Source organism: Anser anser (genome assembly GCF_964211835.1).
Source record: "Anser anser genome assembly, chromosome: 2".
Classification (NCBI taxonomy): domain Eukaryota; kingdom Metazoa; phylum Chordata; class Aves; order Anseriformes; family Anatidae; genus Anser; species Anser anser.
Window position 1 is genome coordinate 121,293,973 of NC_139721.1, and position 26,069 is coordinate 121,320,041.

The 26,069-nt window shown below is 41.4% G+C and overlaps 1 protein-coding gene across 1 annotated transcript in view; it reads left to right on the plus strand.

Annotated features, from left to right (window-relative positions):
- Positions 1–2,890: 2,890 nt before the first annotated feature.
- The window catches only part of LOC310895097 (uncharacterized protein), a 48,452-nt gene continuing 25,273 nt past the window's right edge, over positions 2,891–26,069 (plus strand). Inside the window, exon 1 of the mRNA XM_083825922.1 lies at positions 2,891–3,541. Within this exon, the coding sequence (XP_083682048.1) occupies positions 3,470–3,541 (72 nt within the window). The 5' untranslated portion in view covers positions 2,891–3,469. The remainder of the gene's footprint in view (positions 3,542–26,069) is intronic.

Genomic DNA, 26,069 nt, shown 5'->3' on the forward strand with positions numbered 1-26,069 from the left:
TTTTGGCCTATACAACTGATTCCTTTTCTGTAAGCATTCAGTGAATAATTTGTAATGGATGATCCTATAACTGCTAGAGAATTTGTAGCCCAAGTGTGAAGAGGTATCCCCTTGCTTTACTGTGCTGTGTCCTTCTGGATGACTCCACCATTACAGGGTGCCTGCTTTTTCCACTAGGTCAAATTTTCTTTTCCCATCAAGCAAACTTGAGTCTGTGAACTGAATTTTGTTTTCTAGGAGCATTAACACGAGCTAATTCGTCTTGCACAGATATTTATAAAAGGCCAAAACAGGTCTTTACTGGATAAAAATGTGTCTGAAGAACCACCAAGGAATCTGAGAATCCCTCTCCTGGTCTTCACCTACCTACACCATTGATCCATCTATTAAAACAAGGCTTTGTGCATGGCTGGACTCCAGGCATTTTCTGGGACAGTGTTTATTAATGTCTTGCCAAGCTGAAACATTTCTGAAACAAGATTAGTATCAGTATTTACAAGCAAAGGGCTAGGTCTAGAAATAGCTCAATCAAAAGATGTCAGAGCAGGCAACTGTTCATGGGAAATTACTTGCAAGGGACACATTCCCCCTCCCCAGTTTTGCTTAGTGTTTTTCCTCCTATCATCAGGTTGACTCTCCAGTTCAAAACTTAAATGAGGAAAATACGTACTTGCTTTCTTGAATATAGCCCTGTTTATTTTATGCTCCTTTTCTGCCCACAAAACTGCCTATTGATTTCTTAACCTGTGTATTTCTCTTCTATTGACTAATGACTAAGCCTTTAGCTGTGCCAATGCTGCCAAAACAGGGTGTGTTTATGCTGCACTGAAGTGGACATAAGAGCAATTATACTTTTAAAGTATTATTATTTATTGAAATAATTTATGTCTTGCTAAGAAGTGACTGCTCTTGTAATCAGCTGTGTGGGGACCAGAGAGACAGGAAGAAGTGTGCTGACAGAGCAGGAGTTTTGGAGGTGCAAAGGAGCCATGCTAAGCCTATACTCTATTGGCTGATGTGCATTCCACTATCCTAAATACAAGCAGGATTTTTAGTTCTATCCCACCATCCTGTCAGGATGTGGTTTGAGGGAGATGAGGCAGTCCTTTATTTTCTATTCTGTGGAAACAACCAATATCTTGGGGGTTTGGATGGGTACACAGTCAAGTTTTGTAAATGCAATACAGTTAACTTGCAGTGTCCTGCTGCGAACCCAGTGACAATGTAACCTGAGCCCATTAATGTGGCCAAAACTGGCTTCAGGCAGAGTGCCTTTTAAAGCAAACCAATCAACCAACCAACCAAAAAAACACCACCACCAAAAAGACTGCATAGAGAAAAAATGCGAAGAAAATGGTGGATATTTTCCTTCCTTCCCTTTCCCTTTCCCTTTCCCTTTCCCTTTCCCTTTCCCTTTCCCTTTCCCTTTCCCTTTCCCTTTCCCTTTCCCTTTCCCTTTCCCTTTCCCTTTCCCTTTCCCTTTCCCTTTCCCTTTCCCTTTCCCTTTCCCCTTCCCTTTCCCTTTCCCTTTCCCCTTCCCTTTCCCTTTCCCTTTCCCTTTCCCTTTCCCTTTCCCTTTCCCCTTCCCTTTCCCTTTCCCTTTCCCCTTCCCTTTCCCCTTCCCTTTCCCCTTCCCTTTCCCCTTCCCTTTCCCCTTCCCTTTCCCCTTCCCTTTCCCCTTCCCTTTCCCCTTCCCTTTCCCCTTCCCCTTCCCTTTCCCCTTCCCCTTCCCTTTCCCCTTCCCCTTCCCTTTCCCCTTCCCCTTCCCTTTCCCCTTCCCTTTCCCTTTCCCCTTCCCTTTCCCTTTCCCCTTCCCTTTCCCCTTCCCCTTCCCCTTCCCTTTCCCCTTCCCTTTCCCCTTCCCTTTCCCCTTCCCCTTCCCCTTCCCTTTCCCCTTCCCTTTCCCCTTCCCTTTCCCCTTCCCTTTCCCCTTCCCTTTCCCCTTCCCTTTCCCCTTCCCTTTCCCCTTCCCTTTCCCCTTCCCTTTCCCCTTCCCTTTCCCCTTCCCCTTCCCCTTCCCCTTCCCCTTCCCCTTCCCCTTCCCCTTCCCCTTCCCCTTCCCCTTCCCCTTCCCCTTCCCCTTCCCCTTCCCCTTCCCCTTCCCCTTCCCCTTCCCCTTCCCCTTCCCCTTCCCCTTCCCCTTCCCCTCCCCTTCCCCTTCCCCTTCCCCTTCCCTTCCCCTCCCCCTCCCCCTCCCCCTCCCCCTCCCCCTCCCCCTCCCCCTTCCCCTTCCCTTTCCCTTTTTAAATTTTTTTTTCTTTTTTTTTTCCTTTTCTTTTCCAACAAGAGACTTGGCTAGACCCTAATCTGTATTCTACCTCTTTTCACTAAAATTTATCAATCAAATTTTGAACACCAAAACAAAAAATGCAAGTTAAAAAAATGCTCACATGAAACTATTTTAAAGGGCTATAATCTAATCAAGAAATATGTTCTAAATCTGGCTTGCTTTCACCAGCTAAAGTGTTTTCTTAAAGAAAGATGTGCATGTAAGTTATATATGCACATTCATTGTAACTGAGTATCAGCTAATAGAAAATGTACATAGCCTAGACTAGAGCTCATGTGATTTTCTGTTTTCCTGTTGAATAAAGTATCTGGATACAAAGAATGTGATACATTGCTCCTACTAATGCTGTACCCTGTCCCTCTGTTTAATTACTGCGATTAATCTTAATCTATCTTTGTTTGGCAACAGCTAGGTTAGGAAGTACTATCTGAATGTTTTTTTAATAGGGATAGTTGTTTTGATCACTAAACTCAAAATCTTTTCTTTGACAGATAAAAATACTCAGTATTTTATTGCAGTCCAAATGGATGCTCTGTGGTTCTTCAAAATACAATTGTGTATTACTAAGGGAGTGTGAAAAATATTTGCTACAAAGGAATATTTTTGTAAACAGAAGAAAAATGAAATTCAGTATGTCTAGAACATTTTGCCCTGTTCTGCCTCTAAAAATGTCACAGCTGTGTTTCACATTGTATGAAGCACTCACATAAGCATTTAATTCACTCATTGTAAATCGAGCTACATAAAGATGATGTAATAATTAGTTCTGAAACAGATGGAAGGCCCACTTTAGATAATATACTCACTGAAATAGCATATGCTGGCTTCCTTCAATTCTATATGTTTTAGTCTGTAAAGCTGTACTTTTAATCAGAGGAGAGCTACAGAAAATAATAGAATAGGCAAGATTTACGCAAAATTTTCTGAAATGGAAGCTCTTGGGTTTTGCAGTGCTGCATTTTTATAGGTATTGCTGTAAATTCATAGAACTCCATATACAACTTCTTGATTGTAATTGTAGAAAAACACAATGAAGCAGTATCAATCTCACAGAAACAAATTTCAATTTTTCCATTGCCCGTCGTCAAGTAGAATTGTACCTCCTGTAGGCTGAAGGACCATAATCTCCTCTGATCTCACCTAGACACAGGTCAGCCAAGTGGGTAATCCAGCTAGTCCATGTCTACCTTTGATCATGTAAAGAACAAGACTGTGCATGCATGCAGAGGACTGGATAGCACACCTCCAAAGGTAAGACATCTATTGAGAAGGCCTTCAGCATCTTTGTAAGCAAAAAAAGGTTCTTTGGTTTCCTTTCCAATGCTTGCTCTACCAGGAGCCTAGTTAAGCAAAGTTGTCAAATGTTTTCAGCTCCTCTGTCCACAAAGAACTTGTATCCCAAATGGCATAGCTTGGTCAAAACCAAGGCTGAACTTCGCTTGGGAGAAAACTGGAGCTTATTGCAGCATTTTGCAGAGCAGGCATTGCCTGGTACCATGTGGCCAGATCTCCTACATGAGCAGGTAAACACAGCTTGTGTAAATTTCTATTTAAAATAGCCTTGTAAAGAAAATACCAGGTGGTAGTGACAAAGGCATCAGGTATTGCAAATGCTGCAGAATAAAGAGGCTCATTGTACATTTGCCATTTCTACATGTTGAAGATTTTCTAGGTTTATAGAGACAAATTGATATTTGTGCTGGCATTACACAGGAATGACTGGTGTGCTCAGACCCTGGGGTCTGGACAATTTTCTTTTCAGAATAACTGTATGCCTGACCTCTATTCCAAAAGTAATTTAAATAGCAAGTGACCTTCTGGATCTTTTGACCTTCTACATGTCTGTCATGCTGATGACCAGTGGTGCCTCACATAGTTCTGCCTGTTGTGAGATGACTTTTTAATATTCACAAGTTGTGCTACTTACACCCACCACAAAACAACTCATGTCAAGGCTAGTATTTGGGGAAAATTGAAACGGATGCAGGGTTTTGCTTGGAAAACACGTTAATGCCTGCAAAATTGATGTGCTGAGGTCTTCTCAGGAGTGACTTTGCATTGATTGGTTCAGGCAGGTAGAGGTGAAGAAATCCCTCTTTGTACCTTATAGGTATACAATCCTAGTCCCTTCAGCAGCACTCTCTCTGTTCCAAGGGGGCACAGACACTTAGTTCAGATCATTGCTCAGACTCAGTATGAATGAGAGCAGACTTGGGAAGTGGTTTTAGCAGTAATACTCCTCAATTTAATCAACACAGAGTCACCCTACTGTGACTGGGCAGCCATAGCTTGCTCTCTGAAGGCCCAGTTCAGCACTAGGAGTACACGCTGATGTTTCACCAAATAAACCTCAGCCTGTGCTTGCAAGACATCCTCTATGGGGATGCAAGCTGAAATCACACATACACATAAAATGAATCCATGAGTGATTAGTTCAAATCAAAGAATTTTGAAAGTGAGATATGATGGTTTTGTTCACTTGAGGAAACATTCAACATCTATTTATTATTATGAACAAACCCCAGCAGACAGTAATTACTATTTTCTTCTCTTATTGCTGTGGCAATCAGGAACACTGCAGAGAGAAACTGTCTGTGGCCTGAAGAGCTTACAAGCTGCAGGTCATCCCAAGCAAATTTTCATGTATCCAATATACTGCTCCACAGCATTTCTGCTACTTTTGTGATGCAAGCTTTACAGAAAAAGTATTTTATGTAAACTTAAGTGATCCTTTCTATTACTTCTCTTTTTCTTAATCTATCCGTTGTGCTGCTAACTGCAGGCAGTATGTTAATTTAGCACACTGAGGAGATGCATCCCTTTGTTCAGTTCACAAATTCTTCACCAAGAACATGTTTGTTATTTGGTGCTATTAAGCAGCCGATTTTGCAGGAGCATGTTTGAGCTTGGGATTGTTTGCCAGCAGTTTGTAATAAGCCAAGAAAGAGCAACAACATTTAATCAAATCCATTATGACTGCATTAGGATTACAGTAGAGAAAGGAAATTAAACAAACAAAAGTATTGCAAAAGTACAGCTAAGAACAATGAAGATATCTGAACAATGTCGTAAACACTTATTACTACTTACATAAGGACCACTTGTCTGTTTACTCTCAAGCCTTGGACTGAACAGACTTCCCTTTTAAGGCTGCCCTCAGATAAGGTCAGCCTCTGTTAATATGGAATCATATCAAATATAAACTTGTTTGTTTCTCAGCAGCTCTCAGTAATACTGAAACTATTCATTATGTGGCCAAACTCTTCCTTCAATCCTGCCAAGAACAAACAACAACAACAATAAAATGCAGGTGAGAGGATGAAATTGTAGAGGAATCTATCAACCTTAGGAAAAGCAGTTATTTTTTTCTTTAAAGAAAGAGTTAATATAGATACATTTAAAATTTAAAGGAAAGTAGTAATTACTGTAGATACATGATGGAGAACCAGCATTTAAAAAGCACTAACACAGATACATTGCCAAAGAAGAAAGCAGGTAATAAATTAGGTGCGGTCAGTTCCGGACAGAAAACTCACGTTTCTTCTTGATGTGGAGAGGGAACAGGAGGTAGAAAAAGCAAATACATGCAGATGAACCACTAATAGAGAGGAAACAAGGCACCAGGCTTCGCAGAAGACAAATGGGAATAGGCATGTCAGTCAATTCTCTTTCCTGATTCTCCACTATTTGACATTTGCCATGGGAGAGGGGACAGAGATGGCTGGCAGCACTGGCTGCCTGCCCTGCACATTGCATTACTGGCTGGCCCACACTCTGGCAGCAGCTTTTTCTTGCCAAAATGCAAACATGAAGGGCAGTTTTAGCAGTGTGCAAGCTCCTACCAGCCAGAGGAGTGTCCTGGTTACTGAAAAGCATGTTTTCAAGGGAATGGTCTCATGTAGCAAATGCTATAAAAAGTCTGTCTTTTGCTGCCAGCATCTTTTGATGAAAAATTTAATAGTGCACTTCAGATTATTGGACCATAAAGTTAATTGGACTTTGTTCAACCAGCTACAATGCTATTAAAACCAGTGTATTTCCCTGGGTTGAATTTGTCTAGAAAAGAATTATTCACTGTGTTCTCAGAAGGAAGGATTATATTTCAGTATTTTGCTAGAGAAGGCAGCTGAGACAGAAAAAGGAGAGAGAGAGAAAATATATGGCATGCTGTGCAAATGATATGGTCCTCGTTTCTTCCCTGCATAATTCAGTCCTCACCAGATTTTAGCAGGCAGGCTGCACTGTTTGCCTTTCAGAAGCTGATGATTTGGAAATGCCATCTCTCACCCTGCCACAGCTCCAAACGTGGCAAATGATTCAAAGCCTGCAGTTCTGAATTGCTGGAAATCATTACTTTCCCCCCATATTCCTCCTCTGATCATTTGGCCTTTTAGGGTTAAAGAAAACTTCTTAGTATCGTAGCAGTAAAACAGTAACTAGCTGATGGAGACACATATAAATTAAGCTTATTGAGGCTGAAAATACCAGCTCCTCTACCCAGTACATTTGCACTGGAGCAAAGCTGGTGCAAGCAGCATGGTGGATCTGTCCCACCAGGGCATACCCAGCCTACCAGGGGCATTTCAACCTGTTCTCCACAGGGTTGTCCCTTCTTGATCACAGACAGCATTTCCACCACCTTCTGGGAATTAACACAGCGCCTTTGAAAATTAAGTCACAGGGAAGGCTGCTGGTTTTGCAACAGTTTTCAAGATTTGAAATGTGCTTCAGGCTTCATAGAAACAAAGCCACAGTGCTTTTCTTCATACATAGGGAATGAATGGTGTCATAGTGTCCCTTTTTTTCAGGGCAAAACCTGAGGAGCTCAGCTAAGAATAGGGATAGGCATTGTGTGAGAGGGGGGTTTGGGTGGCAAGCCCTGCAAGAGGGAGGGAAGGTGCTCAGAGGTCTCACATGTCAGTGGATGGCCCACAGTGGAGGTGCAGGACTTCTGACCTGCCACCCAAAGGGGCAGGGTGAGCACAGCCCAGGACTCTGCCATCGTCTTCCTCTGTGTGGTCAGGACATGGGCAGCAGCAGCCAAAGCTGATGTCACATATCCCATGTTGTGGGATGCACTGGGTAGCTGGTGCCTCGCAGAGAGGCTGATGGGCTGCCTGGAGACAGCCAGCATTACAGGCTGCAAAATAACATAGATGAGGTAAAGAAATCGTGATAAATGGGAAATGGGGAGTAGGGACTTCTGCTCATGCACTAGCCCATACTGCTGTGCTCTGTGACTCCTTTACTGTGCATTCAGATATTTGTTGTGTTCTTGAGGATGTATAAATTTGATTAAAAGTAGTAAGATAAAGCCTGCCATATGGGATCAGGCTGCTGAGACATTTGCACCAGTATCCAGCTGCTTTGGAAAATAAGGCACACAAAAGCCAGTAAGAGGCATGTAAGGGAAAAAATCCTTCCTAGCTTCTCTCATAGAGATTGTGCTATGCTTGAAGCTTAGCTGCTTTTATACACTATTCAGAAATGGTTTTTTTTGTGTGTGTGTGGAATTTCTTGTAGCATTAAATGAGTAACTAATTAATGAAGAATATTTATGATGGGAATTAATGTGTGTGTGTATGTTTGTACATTTTTGTGGGTATGAACATAAGCAACCTCCTACACATATTTAGCTCAACATAGATATACACATACTAAATATAGTGCAACATGCTCAGATTCTCCCATAGCTTACTCTGTAGATCTCTATCTGCTCCTGTCTTGGTATGCCTTCTCTATCCCCCACTCTCATATTGTTTCAATAAAAACCCCAAATCCAGAGGAAGATAGTAATGCTGTACAAACATTTGAAATGTGAAAAGTAAGAGAAAAATTGTTTCTCTTACCCAAAACTGTGAGGGATAAAATGAAGGCTGATCAGCTCTATGTAAAGAAGCAGAGATTCAGGTCAGGTATAAACTTTTCTCAGCGTTAAAGCTGATCAGGCTGTGGAATAAACCACCTGAAAAGATCACTGAGCCACATCAAAGGAGGGATTGAGGAGCCAGAGGATGTGGAAATCACAGTGGCATTAGGATACAGCTAAAGATCCCCAGTAAGGCTGGGTCAGCCACCCAACCCTGTCACCTGCACCTTGGGGTCAGTTTTCATTTCATACTCAATTTAATGTGACTCGTGGCTGATCTGCATGTAGCTAAAGCTTGCTGTGCAGCTTTTAGAGCAAAGTCTCAGGCTTTTGGCTAAGCTTATCCAACAGCAAGAGGAATGTTTCTGCCCTGCTCCCTTGGCTGTGCAGACCCAGTCCCTCCCCTTTTCTGCACAGGATGACTAACTCTTGGGCAGGATGGCAGTAAGCACTGGATTTAGGGTGCAATTCAGGAACCACAGCAGAATTTAAGACTCACAGTAACATCAGAGAGCATTTTAGAAGAGGAACAAACAAACAAACAAAACCACTTGGAGTTTATCTGTTATGAGAATGCACGTGGGCAGAGTGTAACATCTCATGCTGGGAAATATGCTCCAACAAGTTAGAGCCAGGTACTGGGAGGGTGGAAGGAGAGGGCTGTGTTTGGGCACAGCCAGCATCACCCCACCACACCGTGAGCAAGCTGGAAATGGGCCCTCCATCACAGCTGCTCCGGTGACACTGTCCCATCCCCACTGACCCATCCTGCTGCCTGTCCTGGAAAGTCTTTGAAAGCAAAAGTAGCCAAGAAGGGGGTGTCTGCAAGCATCCTAACATCAGGGTGTCTGGCTCTCACAGCATCATAGACACAGACACATTACCCATTGCTGGTGCTTGCCTGAGCACTTCCATAGGAGTCCATAGTGTGTGCATAATTAAACCTTTATTTGTCTCCATGAATAATGGAAAAAGTCTTTACCGTTATCAGCTGGTCACCTGCCAAATGTAGCTGTGTGTGCGGTGAATGGTGCAGAAGTAGTAATTAATAGTAAAGGCACAGAAGAAAGGACTACTTAAAACTTGTGAAAAATGGGGCTGATTGTTTTAGGAAAGGTGGCCATGAAGTTTTTCCGAAGTATTGTCCCAAGTAATGTAAACACTTCAGACAGAAGGTCTTAGAAACCCTCCTGTTTTTCAAATTGATTAAGCATTTTACTACAGGCAAACAGAAAATCAAGCCTTGCAGGCTGAGTACATCTGACATGGAGGTTTGTAATGAAGACAGTGGATTCCTAACCTCTATGCCAGATTGCTTCAGGCACCTTTGGGAGAGATGGCACTGATGTATAAATAGTCGGTAAAGAGGGTGTGAAGAGTGGTAGTCTGCAGTTCGTGGTTATCACGTTATGTGCGTTGCTGGCTGCTGTCCTTTTCAGGGATGTGATGGTATTAATGTAGCTGGTCTCTTAGGCTGGGCACTCAGAACTGTAATGCTGGAGAGTTTTTTCTGTTTGGATTGTGTTGCATTTGTACTGATATTCGTCGTTATAGCAAAAGAAAAGAAATTGCTGGCAAGAAAATGATTTGAAAGAAGGCTCCAAATGGGTTTCTGAGAAGGAGTCTGTGCTAAAAACAAAAACCTATTTATGTACGTACATAGTGTGAGGATTATCACCCCGGGAACGTATTATATAAAGCAGTTAAACGTGTGTAACACACTGCTCCACACTTCTACATGCCGCTGTGGGAATTAGCTTCTTTTCCCCTGTAAACTCCTCACTGTGCTGGAGAGAGAGGATCTGGAAGGCAGCTCCAGGCACTAAATGAGTTGCACAACAGCCATCACCTCCATCCTGCTGGGCTGCAGAGACTTTCTATTTTCAGCTTTTCACTCCTGTAAAGAAACACATTTCAGCCCAGAGAGGATTGACTTGCCGTAGACAATCACTGCATCACCTGGACGTAGCTGTGTTCCTATTTATTCTACCCTGTCTTAGGGGGTATATCCCTTGCTGGTGAAGAGCAGGGTGAGTCTGTCACTAATTTTGCTTACTAAAATCATGTACTGGTCTCCTACTATAGAAACAAACAAACAAACAAACAGTCATATGGAAAACAAAACAAACAAACAAAAAAGCATAATTTATGTATGTCTTGTCAGGTCATACTAACTATAGGCTGCTGCCTTCTGCTCAGACTCAGAAAAAATAATGTGCATAAATACTCAAGTGAAACATACATGCAGCATCTTGTATGCTTCTGTGCTTAAAAGGCTGTTTTTTTAAAAACTGAAGGAAGCATACGTTCTGAGTGTGAATAAGGAGCAGAGCTAGCTAAGAATCCAACTAAGAACCCCCAGTCAAGGCATTACCTGAATGAAACACCTCATACAATATGCTTGAGAAAACTTTCAGCACCTGTAGCTGCAGATCTGTGCCTGCCAAGTTTGCCTTTGTTTGAAGAGTAATTGAATTGCTCCCACCTTCCTGGAAATAGATTTACAGGGCCAATAAATTACAGGGACCAGCAGGTAATTAGAGAGCTAAATGCTGTCGTTTGCAATTGTATTTATTTAACCTACAATCTCGTGCTTACAGCCGACTGGGCATCAGAAAGGAGGAAGTGGAATCACAGGCTGTTTAAAAACATTGGGTCCGTGGTGCCTAACTAGATCTGAATTGATGTAATGTATTTTCCCTTACATTTCTTACTGTTGTGCTTTGTATCAGCTCCCATTCTCAACTGGAAGTGTCTGAATCACTCTTCACCGTCTGCTACTAGGTGGACTGTCCCATTCTCCAGTCAAAACACCCATTTTTGCTCCCTGTGATTAAAAAAATTACTCAGCCCATAATATTCTGCCCTAGAAAGTGAGCTTGGTTAGGAAGCCACGGGTCCTGAAGCTTGGATACTTCATGTACAAATACATTTGTAGTAAAGGTTGGACACTTGCACCAACTACTTTTCTAGCCTGGGGTGCTGGGTAGCTACTACGTGTGATAGCTAAAGAGCAATCTTATTTTAAAAAAAAATGTTACATTGCTTTTAGCTTATCTACATTTTGTTGGGTGTAATGTTACTGGCATTTCATGACATCAGGGTTACCTTTATTCTGACTACAGTACAGAAATACCCATCAGCTACAACATGATTTAAGCTCTTTGTGATGGATATGCTTAAGGCAGCCCTTTAGAAAAAGCAGATTTAACTTCAGTCAAAAGAGTAAACTTTTTCCAGGTCTTTGGTCTAGAATTGCTCACTCTCTCCATTTCTTTCTTCCCCTTCCCAGTCACTTAGCTCAGTCAGAAAAGCTACTTTACATATGAGATAATCAAAAGCATTTTATGGCATATTTTAGTGAGTCCTTCTTTGTTGACCTGAAAGAAAGCAACATAATAGGTAGAGCACCTCTTCTGCTGTAAACTAGGTGACAAAAAAATAGTTTTTCCTTTGTGAAACTCAGTGTTTCTTAGAGTCACCTAAAAGATAGAAGAATAAAAAAAAAATAATTATTAAAAAAAAAAAAAGGAAAACAGCCAAAATGTGAGTTTCTGTCTCTTTTCTGTGTCTCTAGGGGGAAATAAATAAATAAATAAATAAAATTTTGACTAAAACATAATATTTGGTTCAGTAAAAAATGTGGATGTTGGATCAGTTATCAACACACTTTGATTCAAACCAACACTTTGAACTGCATCTAGAAGACAGGTGAAGACCTGCTAAATCTGATGAACTGAACATTTCTGTGCTCTAACTTCTAAACCAAACTTCTTTTTATCTGTACACCAGTGACAGCTTAATCAAGCAAAAAACTGCAAAGGATTCAGAAAAGGCTCACTCTAGAGGACTTGCAGCCTGTTTTTTCTTGCTTCACAGATTACAGGTCATCTGAGAACCAAGGAGGTCTGTGGAGATGAAGCAGAGAAAGTTGGTAATAATGTGTCACCAAGCATGAAAGAACAGCAGTTTGTTTTGCTGCCATAGAGAATCCAACACAGAGTACAGAAGCATTTCCTCCTCTGGAATTCACCAAGGCTTTCAAAAAGAAAAAAAAAGAAAGGAAAAGAATATCAGAGGAAACTACTGAACTAGATAAAACATGTAGCAGTCAACAAACCATGGCTTAGGCTGAGATGGCAGAAGATGTAAGATGCTGACATGGTTTCATTTAGTATGAAACAGATTTAAAATAAGCATTTGCCTAGAGTGAAGTTTGAAAGTGAGGCTGAGGAAGAGCACCTCAAATTAGCTGAAGACGGGACTAGGAGATTTGCACACTGCCAGAGTCAGGTCAGGTAGCTGAAACTGGAATGAAATGCTAGGAAATGTTGACTGATGCAGTAGTAGAGACTCAAGCCCGTGTAAGACTTTATGTTAGGTATTTTAGGAGACTTTATCCAAAGGGAACACATTATCTTGACAAAGAGAATTGGGAAACACAATCTAGATTTCCAGAAGACATAATGCACAGAGGGTAGTTGTAGAGAGAAAAGACAGCAAAATATTAGGCAATGTAAACAAACAACAACAATTATAAATCAAGGGAAATGCATGTGTCTCCTGCTGTGACTGAGGGCTGGTCACTCTCTGAGTGATATATCCTAAAATATATGTATGCTAAATGCAGAAGGTATTCTGTACAGATGGAAACAGAAGAGCAGTCTGAAGTAAGGAAAATGGTTTTCTAAGGAAGAATTTTGTGAGGTAAATTAGTGCTTAGAAAACACTATTTATTGATATTAGACTAGTTCAGTCAAGTCTTTTCAAAAAGAGACAATTTAGAATAGAGATACTTATTACTCTGTAAGGGTAGTTAATGTCAAGGAGACCATTTCTTTATCTAAGAAAGGTTTATTCTGGTGTAGAGTTTAACCTCAGGAAAACCACACTCGTGGCTGGAAATAGAAAAGAGAAAGGTTTAGGTTAGACATCAAGAGGAGTACCGAGCCTGGTGCCAAACAGTTCCTTGCAAAATGTGGAAACATGTTACAAATAATTCAAAGGCTAGAACACCTTGAGAGGTAATACCACTGAATATATCTGCCTGCTTGAGTCTTGTCCCAGTATGGAGACAGAAAACACCAGGTGGTTCTTCCCATCCCTCAGCCTGCAGTCTGGTACCAGCAAACACAGGTAAGAGGGAAGTAGCCACTTCCTGCTATACTGGGTGTCAGGTTAACCGGGATGAACTTACATTCATGAAGATCTCACGTTAACATCAGTGGGGGTCTTTTCACTGGTGTTAGGAAGAGTGACAGCTCACTTCACTTTTCAGCCTTAAGAAGCTGCTGCCCAGATACTAAATTGCAATATGGCAGCTTTATAAGGAAAATAACTAGATCTTAGTTTTAGGTTATTTTATATTGACTGACTAACATAGGGAATATATTGACAGAAAGGGTAAGAAAATGGCTTGTGAACCCTGAAGGGGTAAGTGAATCGTATTACCCCACTTTATGAGTTGGCAATGGTTTATTCTTTGACAAGGAACATTCATTCATTTTTTTTCTTGCATGTTTTTCTTGTTGAGTGAGTAGGCAGGCTGTGATAAGAGGTAACTGATTTGACATTATGTGTATTTCTGACCTACAAAGCTTGATATAGACCAAAAAGAGTGGGCAGAGGAGAGAGCGAGAGTTGGCTTAACAGTTGAGTGTAGACCTAAGTGCCAAGAAATCCCCAGTTCTAATTGTACTTCTCCTACCACCTTATTGGGGGCCTTGGGAGCTGTGAAAATTTAGCAAGTGTTTTGAGGTGGAGGAGAGCTATGTGTTACTATTAAGATGGCGTAATGAGGCTTTAATGAGGGTGAAATTGAAACTTCTCTGCAGAGATGTTTTAACCATAGTAAAAGTGAATATATAAATACGCTCCTGAAGTTGGAAAGAAAGCTGTTGGTGCTTCTAACATGAAATCTTGAGAATGGGCCATAAAAGTTTCAGTAAGTATCACGCTAGTGACTGTATATCTTTTTGTGTGTGCTAATGTTGCCATCAAAGGTAAATCTACCTTACTACATTTTAATTCATAATTCCTTCTGATTGTAGAGATTCTTTTCCTCTCAGTGCAATTCATATAAACAAATGATTTCTCAAAAGTGTTAAGCCAACTTTGACATTTTATACTGGATTAATTAAACCACTGTGATCTTTGCAGCCCACTGTTTGGTCTGACTGTATTTTAAAGCTTAAAATTCAGAAGTAAATTATTTTAACAAATGTGCACAAAGATTACGAAATGAATCCCTTGTGTTGAGACTCCATTGTCTGTTATCTCTGTTTTGAAGTAAAACAGATGGTTCATATTGCAAATGATGCATGAATAGGACTTCCCCAACGTGATGCAAATGGATCGTTGGAACTGGAATTGTGCAGATGAAAAGAGGATGCTGTTGGTAGGGACTTCCTGGACAAAGATCAGTAATGAATATGTTCTTTGATTATGTCTCACCATCTTTTGAAAACTAAAGCTTGTTCAAAAAAATCAACCAGACAGAAGGATCGCCGTTCAGTGACTGTTTCAAAGAGATTAAAACAGCTCCATAAGTCAGCTCCTGCTCCTGCTGTTGATCCCGGTTCTCACCTTTGGCAAGTGTGTTCACTTAGTCTCTCTGGGCCACAAGCTGTAACATCAGGGTCATAGCCTACTGTTGTTTATCATCTGTCCCACATATTCAAGCCATGCATGTTTGGGGCAGACGTTTATTTCCAGCAGCTGGCACAACCATAGCACATTTCTGTAATACAGAAATCAGTAACATCTGTGGAGCAATAGTGTGATGGGAGCAGTATCTCCCTGAGCAAAAATTACTTTTCACATGCACAGAATTGTATGGGATGGACCTATGTGCTCTTATAACAAAAAAAAATTGACTGTTTCACTTGAACAGACTTTCTCACCGGCAATGTATTTGCTTGAAATAACTCATTAGAAATATAAGTAAGTGAGAAAGAGGCCTAAATTCCTCTTCATGTGCCTCATTTAGAAAAAAGACTTGAATTTTCAGTCTATTCCTACAACTGTGAATATTTGTGTTTCAGTGATTAAAATGAAATATGTTCTTAGGCTGGAAGTATGCTGACCGGCTTTGAATATGCTTTTCAGAGACTGATTCTTCACAGTTGTTCTTTCTTCAGAATAGGAAAGTTCAGATTTATCTCAAGAAACCAGTATTCTAAAGAAAGAGATTTTGTCCTACTCATCATGACATCAAAAGTGCTCAATAGCCTTCTTTCAAAATGGAGTACCCAAGTCAGTGTGTACCCAAGTCAGTCAAGTACCCAAGCCAGCTTTTTTCTTCCCATTTTTTTTTTTCCTTGGGCATGATGTTTGCTTTGCAAAATAATTGCATGAGTCTTTTATTATTATTATTAATTATTATTATTTTAAAATATTTTTAATATTTAGGTCTGGTTGCTTTCAGGTTTTGCTAATTTATGAAAAGTCTGGGAGAGCTAGCTGCAACAAGTTCACCTGCACAATGGGTAAAACATGGTAATGAGAAAAAAGATACCTAGGCATTTGCTTGTCCTTCTAGTTGCACATCAGATGATTTTGCAGATTCTGATCACAAGCATTCATTTTCCTTTATTTATTGCACACATCCCATATGAACCCCAAATGGCGAAGATTTGTTTCCCATTATTATCATAATTCATCCACAATTCCCTCCTTGAAACCTTTAAACAAATTTCAACTTTCCTTTTCCATGTTCAAAATCACGTCACCAAAGAACAGCTCCCCCCTCCATTTTCCCAGTTTATAACAGGCTTGCTGAATTTCAGCCTCTTCAGTTCTGTGGCTCTTGATTCAGAGCACGTGTCTGGGGAGGCCCAGCATGTACCTTGCCAGCAAGACAAAACCCTGGAGAAGCAAGGGCATCACCCTCTGGGAAGGACAGAGAGGGCTTGTACAGGCCTGAGAGAGAACTGTGATAGAGCACGTGAAAGAAGGAAGTTAGAGAAATTTGAAATGGTAAGGAGAACAACCAGCTATTTGAAATGCTGTTACAGGTTGGCCTGGTTCTAGTAACTGAACCTTATACATACTGTTCTGTCCACAGGCTCGCTGGGGTAGCCAGTGCTTGTCTCAGTTACTATTTTTCTGGCATTCTGGGCATGCTTGATTATGCATATGTGCTTCAGAGGTCACCAAACTGGAAACCACAATGGACGTTCTCCTCCTTCCCGAATAAGCAAGTCTGGTCTTGAAAAGGGCTGTTTGGCTGTCATAGCAAATGATGCAGGCGAACCCTGTAAAATGAAATGTTCAATAACCTGTGCATGGAATCATACCCATTTTCTCAACATCTGGAATGATTCCCCTGACTTTTCAGGGCTCTTTATCCTAAATGCTCCGTGAAGTCTGTGAGCAACTAACAGTTAGTTACTGCTTTTTCTTGGAGTGGGAAGAGAATGTACATTTTTGCATCCGTATGTTTGGCTCCTGGGACTTTTTCTGCTTTTACATTCCCCGGCAATGCCTCGTGCTGAGTCTGTGCCTTTGGCAGCAGCCACTGCACCAAGGGACCATGCAGGCAGAATAAATAACGAGACAGTGCTGAGAGGCTTTCTTTGATACAAATTGCTGTAGGTTGGGAAGAGAGGCCATATTTTCTTAGCACAGAAAAGGCCCCCATGGCTGATGCTGTAGGAAACTGATCCATTGTTGTCAGTCCCTGTTCTGGGAAGGGACAGAAGAGCTTTTTCATATTCCTTCGGTTCTGCTGTATAGTCTGTCACAGCAGTCGTCATTAGTAAAACCAGCCCCATTCTCATCTGTTCAAAATATCACTGTTATTTCTGAATGCTGATTACTCAGGCAGGCTACAAGGCAGAGCTATGTGAGTTACAAAAGCTGGGCAACAAATCATTGTGCTGAAGTGGCAATGACACGGAAAATAGAGGCAGGATACAAGCAACGGGACCTGATGAAGCTGTGGGGGAAAAGGGTCACGGCTGAAAGAGAGCATTTAGCTGAAGAGATCATTTACTCAGCACTTCCTAGATCCCATCTGGAGTACTGTGTCCAGCAAGAAATGCACCGATAACCCAGAGTGAATTCAACAGAGGGCCCCAGGATGGGGCCAGGAGCACTTGCCCCCTGAGGAGTGGCCGAGGGAGTGGGGCTTCTTAAGACAGTAGACGTGATGGCTTTTTGGGGACTGCTAACAGCAGGTCAGATGCCTACAAGGAGATAACTGAAAAGATAGAGCCAAACTGTTGGTAGTGGGGCATGTCAGGCAAACAAGACACAGCAGATTTCCAACTAGATATAAGGAAAAGTTTTTTCGCTGTGAGGACAGTCAGGCAGCGGAGCAGGCCATCCAGAGAGGGTATGCAGCCAGTCTCTGTCCGGGGAGGTTTTTCAAGGCCCAGTTGGATAAAAGGCTGAGCAACCTGGTCTGAGCTCAGAGCTGACCTTGCTTTGAACTAGAAACCTCCTGATGTTCCTTCCTGCCTGAGTAACTGAGTGATGCTGAATACCACCTGCTCCGACCATGTTAGGTGTCACAGCAGCTCTGTGCATCTGATGACCAACACCTCAGTCATCACACAAAACACATAGCCACCAGACAGACTCCAAACCTCAACAGGCAAATGCTCATGCCTCCAGGCTTTAAGATCCTTGATATATATATATACATATATATATATATATATCAAGATCCTTGATACTATATATATGTATATAAAATATATATATTCCTTGATATTATACATATATATTATATATTTTTTAAGAAGGAAACCTTAAGAAGTGGCTGCCGATGGATGATCTCAGTGTTCCCAGTACAATGGCAGCAATGTGGGGCTGCAGAGAACCTTAAAAAAAAATAAAATAAAAGAGAGAGAGAGATTCCAACCCACCTGACACTTCCTGCTCTGAGGGCCTCTGTCCTCTTAGGGGTAGGCTGGTGTCAGGTACTCTGCAGTTTACAAACAGCAAATCTGGATAACTTGCATCAAGAGATAGAGCCAATTATTCCAGTCACCTGGTGGTGGTACATTAAAAGATTAAAATGGCTTAATATAGGCAATCACCTTTCTAGACTGCCATGCGTCCTTTGCAAAATAATGAAAAAAATAAAATAAAATAAAAAAGGGAACAAAGATTTTATTAGTAAAGATATCAATAGATGTAAAAGGTGTGAATATAATTTCATAACAGTTAATATGATGTTATAAATATATCTTGTCAGGAAAGCCTGACTTTATTGGGAATCACATTTTTTTGATAAATACTGTTGTGTGGACATAAAAGATGTCCATGTGTTCTGTTTGCTGCCATAGGATAATCTGAGTTTTTTTTTTTTAAAAAGAAAAAGAAAAAAAAAAGAGCAACTGTATGGCAAGGCTGCAAAATGAGCAATTAGTGTCAATAAAGCTTGGATAAGATGAATTTAGAACTTGCTAAATGGCAGATTGCAAAGCTGTTGCTAACATGAAATTTTCTCTGAATGTGTCTGTTTCTAGTGGCATCCCATGGTGGTATGTACTAGAAACAATGCTGACCAACCAATTTCATCAGTGATCTGGAAAAAAATGTAACAGTCTTGTTGATTTAAAACAAATCTGTGAACATCACTCATGCTGGTGAAATAGAAATAAAGATGAGGATATGGCAACTATATGAAGTGGTGATTGGGTGTACAGAGATTAATCAAATAAAGCTTTTTAATATGTCCAGGTTACATGTGCATAGACTTCAGGCTGTATCTGCAGAGTTGGGGAAGCAGCAACACCAAGAGTCTCAGGGTTGCCACAGTGCAGTACAGGCTCCCACTGTGTGATGTCCTGGCAAATGTAATGCGTAGCTTCATAACCATGAGATAAACAAGTAGGAGTAGGGAAGTAATTTCACTGGAACAGAAATACTGCATGAAGTTCTGATGCTGGCACCTTGAAAAAGATGTTAGAAAATCAAAAAGGTGCATAGATGATTGAGGCCTGAAAAGCTGGCAAAAATGCTTTATTCTGAGTGGGCTTGATCTATTTGTTGTAAGTGGCTCAATAACAGCAGAAGTTGGGAAAAGGGACGATAGGGCACAATAAGTACTTATCTAGTGAGAAGAATGCAACAAGAAAAAGGAACAGGGGTTAACAAGCTCAAATGTTGGAAGTCAGACAAGGTTGTAACAAAAGAGGATGTATTTTTTCAACCATGGTGTTTGAAGCTTTGAAGGAAATTACAAAAGGGGAATGGTAAATCTGTCTCTGGATCTACATCTTTAACAAGAAGAAAATGTTTTGAAAAATAGGTTTTAGTCAGCCAGAAGTCACCTGACTCAGTAGAGGATAATAACAAAAAAAAAAAAAAAAAAAAAAAAAAAGCTTAAGCTGATTGGATTGGGCTAAAATGGCATCTTTTGTTATGTAGATTTAGCTATCCCAAAGACAATGCTGATATCAGACAAAAGCTGTTTGAACAGATATTAGCCACCATAACCCCTGACCTCCTCTAACCGCTTAAGTCTCTTGGAGATGTCCAATGGATGGGCTTGTGAGGGTAATCTTATGCTTGCAATTATATCTTTATTGCTTATATGCCTATATTGTTAACCTACAGCTGCGGGGCTGGCTGTGTTCTAGTAAGACTGGCCACACTTTCTGTTGCATGCTGTATGGTTGTCAGACATAGTTCTTCTATTTCCAGAAGGAAGAGAGCCATGTATGTCTGTTCTTAAGGACTTCTCTGTGCAAGAAAGAACCATCGGGAAAATATCCTGCAAACAAAAATCTGTCTTCTGAAAGACGGAAGTAAGAAAGCTTTTGGGAAAGAAGTATGAGCTATTGTGTTTTCTCCCTGGAAGTATCCCTCGCCATAAAACTGAGACTGGCCTTATTACAGCCATCTCCAGCTGGCAGGAAAGTTATATATGTACTCAATAAGAGCAAACATCAATGAAATGAGCCTTTAGAGCTACCCTTACAGCACTTGACTCACCTTTATTGATGTGGTGAGATGCAAACTGCATTTCCAATAGCAGCAGCAGACAGGCCTCAGTGCCAGCCAGAGGAAGCTGCTATAGACCAGGAGGAGCAAATTTAAGCTGTTCCTGGGTGCCCCAAAATAACCTTTCAAGGGGCCTCAGTTACAAGAGGGCAGGCAGAGTCAGTACCACTATCGATGCTACTCACTTTCAGAGTGGCACTTCTTAACTGCAGCTGCCTGAGTGAAATGGGGGTAGGAGTCACCTGCCTAAATGGAGGTCACCTGGGCTGCCTAGTGACCAGGAGAGGTCCCCGGTCAGTTGTCAATAGAGCCTTAGGCATGATTGGGCTCAGCCTTAAATACCCATCTAAAATGAGGCAGAAATATACTCCCCAAAAATGCCCTCTTCTGTTGGCTGTGTAGGGAGCTTGCTAATAGCTCAGTTACAGATAACTGTGCTGCAGATAACTGCCTGTAGTCAGCTAAAGAAGCTTTTGGGGTCTTGTGCTCTTATGGCCAACTAAATTTCTGCCATCTGTCAGTGCTGGGAAAAGGCCATGATGTGCCACAATCACATGTTGTATACAATGAAAAGGAGCAGATGTGATTTCATTGTCTTCCACGTACAGAAAACGTACGTTCACACTGGCTGATGAGTACTTACTGCAAGATGCACACAGAGGCAGTCCAGGCTCTGGTCACCCAGCTTTTGTTAGCCATTTTTGGACACCACTTGTAAGTGAGTGAAAGTAATTTCTGATTTTCTTCCTGCTTGTTATGAATGATGATTGATCCAGCATTGATATCAAAAGACAACAGCCTCGTTCCACTTAATAACTGGAGACAAACCAAGGAAGGCAGTTTGAACTTTGCACCAGAGACACATAGATAATGCGGTGGTACAGTTTTGCTATGCTTTCTGATTATAAACTACATCATAAAATGAAAGTAGGGCTGCCATATTTCCAGAACAAAAATGTCACCAGCGGCATTATCAGATGTCTGAAGAAGGAGCAATGGGTTGATTTCTGTTGCAGTTCAGTGCCAGGAGGTGATAACAGCATCACTGGAAAGTCTACACAGAGCTCTTGAGTATCTGTGCTCTGTGAGATGTAGCACTATTTCTGGAAGCCATAAAACTAGTCAAGTGTCTTGAAAGTATCTCTTTATTTCTTTTATTGGGAAAAATATACTCTCCATCAGAGATGGACTGTGAAGCAGTATGACAGAAGCCAAGATTAGTTCAAGTTTCTTGGCATTCGTAGTAGTCAGATAAAATTTTATTTGTAGGAGACTATTCCCTTTCAAATTGAAGACTGTGGTTATAATGTGATAGAAAAGAGGAAGGGAATTTGCACTTGAGTAACAGAGCATAATCTGATATCAAACCAAAGCCTGGAAATTCCAGATTTATACACTTCAAATAAATGATGAACTACCTGGTAAGCCTTTTAGAATGACAATAGCCATAAAATATTGACACAAATGCCTTATAAATGTATTTTTTATCATGTTGTTCTGAAAACATTGATGATCAATTTTGCTGTTCAGAGCTTGAAGCGAGCTAACAAACACATTGCCACATAAATAATGGTATCATAGGTGAAATCAGAAGCAGGCTTTTGAGAAGCATCAGATAAAAACAGAACACCAACAAATTTTTACATGAAAGAGGGCCTTGACTTGTAACACAGAAGTAACTTAGGACCTAAAATAAATGCTTCTCTCTATTCCCAAGGTTCATCTTCTGTCTTCCACTTAGATTGTTGCTTTCACCAAGAATTGGCTTCGTTGGCTAAGCCCAAATGAAGAGCCAGTTACAAATACCCTTTTTCTGTTGTCACATGTCACACAGGCAAAGAGACGCTGACTGAGCTCCATGCTTAATATTTTTTTTTATTTTCTGAGACTAGACACAGAAGATGACTGACAGAAACAATCCAAGTGAACATATTATTCCTGAAATAAGGAATTTACCTGCAATCATCACACTAGAAGAAAGCATCCTGTTGATCGTACCAAATAAAAGGGGATATCTATATCTGGCAAATACAGTGTGTCTAACAGAAATATGAAAAAGGTTCTTTTGATCCCACACTCTGTAAAATGAGACCCAACCAGCAGGTCATAGAGGCTACACACAAGCAAATCAGCAGTGATGTGCGGGATCTGTTCCTGTAAGTGTGGATATTGGACAGGACCTTCTGACGTTCAAGCCCAAGTGAGTGATTCATCAAAATTCAATCTTTGTGAACTGCGGAAGCTGCTAATGCAGCACATATCTGTGGCCTTTACCATTTGAGTTGATTCCCAAACACGTTTGCTGTAGTCAGGATGCTGTTGCACATCCACAATGCAAAAGTAAAACCTTTTTTCCCTGGGAAGTGTTTTGCTTTTAGTTCATGTTCCCAAAGCCTTGCTCTGTGTGATTTCCACCTTCTCCATTTGCCCTCAGTGGATTCTTCTCTCTCCCTCAACATTTGCAATATCATTGCTGTGAGATTCCCAGCACGAACATACCCAGCATTGTCCTGCTCCATTTTTTATCTTCATGACTGCTAGTCTCAGGAAATTCTCACATGAAGGAGGATTTGTGAAAAAAAAAGTCATCTCTGCATGCTGCCTCTGACTTGTTTATTTTATTTTATCTTCAGTTCCTGTCACAGATCCTTGCTGCTCAATTTCGGTTGTCTACTAAATCTAATCTGCATCTTCCCCCTGCTCCTTGACTGAAGGTACTTTCAGAACTGCTGCTCAACATGTAACAAGGGTGGCAGTTTCATCTTATTACCCTGTTTTAAAAGCAGTAACTCTGTGTATAATATTTTCTTCCCTGTGTATAATATTTTCTTCCCTTTTAACTCACTAACTTCCCTTTTAACTCACTGCTTCCTTTGCAATTTGGGTGGTCCTCATCTGTCAGCCCAGATTTTGGAAAGTGACATTGATGTCACCTATCCCCCTCCCCCTCCCCCCCCCCAGCAACAAAATCATCTATACCTTGACCTGGAAAAATTATGTTCAGTATCTTGGTCAAATCCAGTAAATGCCTTTAGCCTGACTCTAAGCACATGTCCATTCCCAGTGAGATAAGAGCTTGGAGGTAGGGGGTAGAGGATTCACCACCCTGGCCCCATCTCTCTCTGTGTCCACCATGAGACACCAGAAAGTCCCACGCTTGACTGCAGATTCACCTCTACACTGTAGTTCCTCTCAGGTCAGCTGTGCTGAGTCTCCAGCTTCCCCCTTTAGAAGTTGCCTGTTTCATCCAAGCGTCTGTTGTCACAAGGCAAAGTTCAGCACCTTCTTCAGATTATTTCTTATTTTTTTCCTTCTAAAAAGGAGCCTCCACTGATATCCTTTCACTTCCTAACAGTACAGCCATTGATGTCAACCACTTCCTCAGAGCCATTAGTATTTCCCATTGTGGATGTGAGAGGATGACCACGCTTTTTGGGGTCAAAATTTGCCTGCCAAGGCAAATTTCTTTTCCAGCTCCATTTGCATGCTGAATCATACCTCACAGTTTCAGGGAGCATTTAGCTGAGTAACAAGGGGCATAAAACCTTGGTGGGGTGCTCTGGGAACAAATTTTTCCCTGCAAGGAAGTAGAGAAGATGCTGAAAAGCGAAATGATCCTCATCGTTCTTCACAGGTTCACAGGGTAGCTGGACTTTATTTTTAGCTCTCCACCTCTTTTTTGACCATTTATTATTTATCTCACAGCTTGAGAGAAGTCGCTCTTGCTCATCACTCTCTGAACTTTCAGATAGTCGAGACTTCAGCTCATGCCTTTCCTTGCTTCGATTAGGTATGGTCCAACAATCCTAACTAATGCTGGCAGACTCCCAAAGCTTGGCTTGCTAGAAAATAAGCTCAATGCCCATTATTTTATCCCCAAAGTACTTTCAAGTTTCCAGACGGCTCTCAAATTTGAGATTAGGAGGCATGACCAAGCCAGGTGATTAACTGCAAGAGATATTTTATACATCAGATTCAATTTTTTCAGCTGCCAAGGAAGAGGGAAAACCTCCCCATCTGACAGAAGCGCACCTGTTTGCTCTTGTGGTTACTTAGCATGGGATCAGGCTCTTTAAAAATCCTCTTAACAAAAATGAAAGGTTTTCCAGTATTTTTTTCCTCCTTTCCATGGACAAGAGAGAGTTATACCTTAAAATCTCAAGCAACTCATTGCCTTATGTATGTGCATGGGAGAAATTACACTGCATTTTCTTTAGTGGGAGTCAAGTCCTTTTATCCCAGCCTAGAAAATTAGCTTTGAATTTCTGGTGTCTGAAAGCATGCCACATCTGCCACAGCATGGAGGACGTAACTCAGGGTCTCAGGGTTAATTCAGAAGGAATTATATTTTCTAGTACATTTGACCTGCACGAAAGAGGGATGGTTTGTGGTTTACTCCAAGCCACCAGCTAGCCCTCAGATTTACTTTACTTTTTCTCCCCAGTCTTTTTCTAGACAGCGAAGACTTAGTTCAGTATCTGGGCTTCTCCAAAATAAAGCAATTTGAACCCATACACGGAAAGCCAGGAGAATTCAAGCACTATTTTTTTTTTTTCCTCATCGCATTCTTCTCTACTTACAAGCACTGAGTGTCTATTGAGTAGACTTTATTAAAACCATAAGAAATATCTAACCGATTTGAGGAAACAATGAAGGATGAGCAGCATCAGGCTGAGGAGCAACATGCTCACCCTCATTGTCCTTGCCAGCGGTTCTTCACCTCTACAGCCTGGATGACCACCCAATGAACTAATGCACTTTTCACATGTTTTTATTTCACTCTGCTTAACTGGTTAGAGGTTAACAAACCCCCCAGCATCAAGTGAGCACAGCCAGAATTCAGCTTCACTGGAGGGAGAATGGGAAAGTCCATTTCCTGCTTTCCATGAAGAGACGCTAACCTGTAGCTCCTGCAGTCATCCCGAGGCTGTGCTGCTCCCCCACTGCCTCTGCAGTGGTGTCTCCATTCAAAATGCTCAGCCTGCCTACGCTGGTGGCCACCACAGCCCACCCATAGCATTAGCAATGGCATGGTGGGCATCCCTCTGCACCTGCCAGGTTACCTTCAGAGCTGCTGAGGTCCCAAGCTATCTGTCCTAACAGAGGTCTTCCTGACTTCTGCTAGGATGGACTTCATGGGGTTGGGGCTCCCTTCTTCTTCTTTCAGGGGTGCTACCCCTGCAGGTGCAGTTGACACCTGCTGCCTTTCCTCCAGCTCACCAGAGAATGCTCCCCCTCACCCAGCAAACCCCAGTCCCAGGCTGAGGGATACAGAAGGAAAAAGGAGGCCTATGCCTACAAAAGGTTTATCTGTGGCATTTCTCTAACAGCATCCTAATCCTTTGGGCAACTTCTTGCCACATTTCCCCATGGAGAGAAGTTTTTAGCTGGGTTGTAAGAACATCATTTTTTCATTAAGTGAATTGGTTTTACTACCAAAGCAGAAGAGGTGGCAAATGAATAACATCTGCTAGTTTCCATCCCTGCATAATTCCCTAATGCTTAGAAGCTCTGAGTGCAGAAGCCAGCAGGGAAGGGGGCAGGGAAGCTGAGCAATGCCATGAAAAATGAAAACTATCTTGATACAGAACATTAGAGTATAATTGAAAGCAGCTGCACTTTTTAATTTAATGCCCACCCCAGATACAAAATGAAAACTGTATTTTTGTAATATAATAAAGCCTTTAAAAAGTCCTAACTAGAAGTGAGAAGTTAGTTAGATACCATTATAGATTAGGTTTGACAGTGGCTTCTGAAGGAAGGTACCAGAGCCACCCAACAAATTCCAAATGATATCATAGTCCAAAATTTCTAAGAAAAATACGGTACTAAAAAGCTTAACACTGCAAAAGCTACACAAAGCTGTCCAAAAATGTTATGGACAAATAAATGTTACAAGTTAGGGATCTCAGAAGAATAGATTAGTGAGCTATGCATAATACTGAGACATAC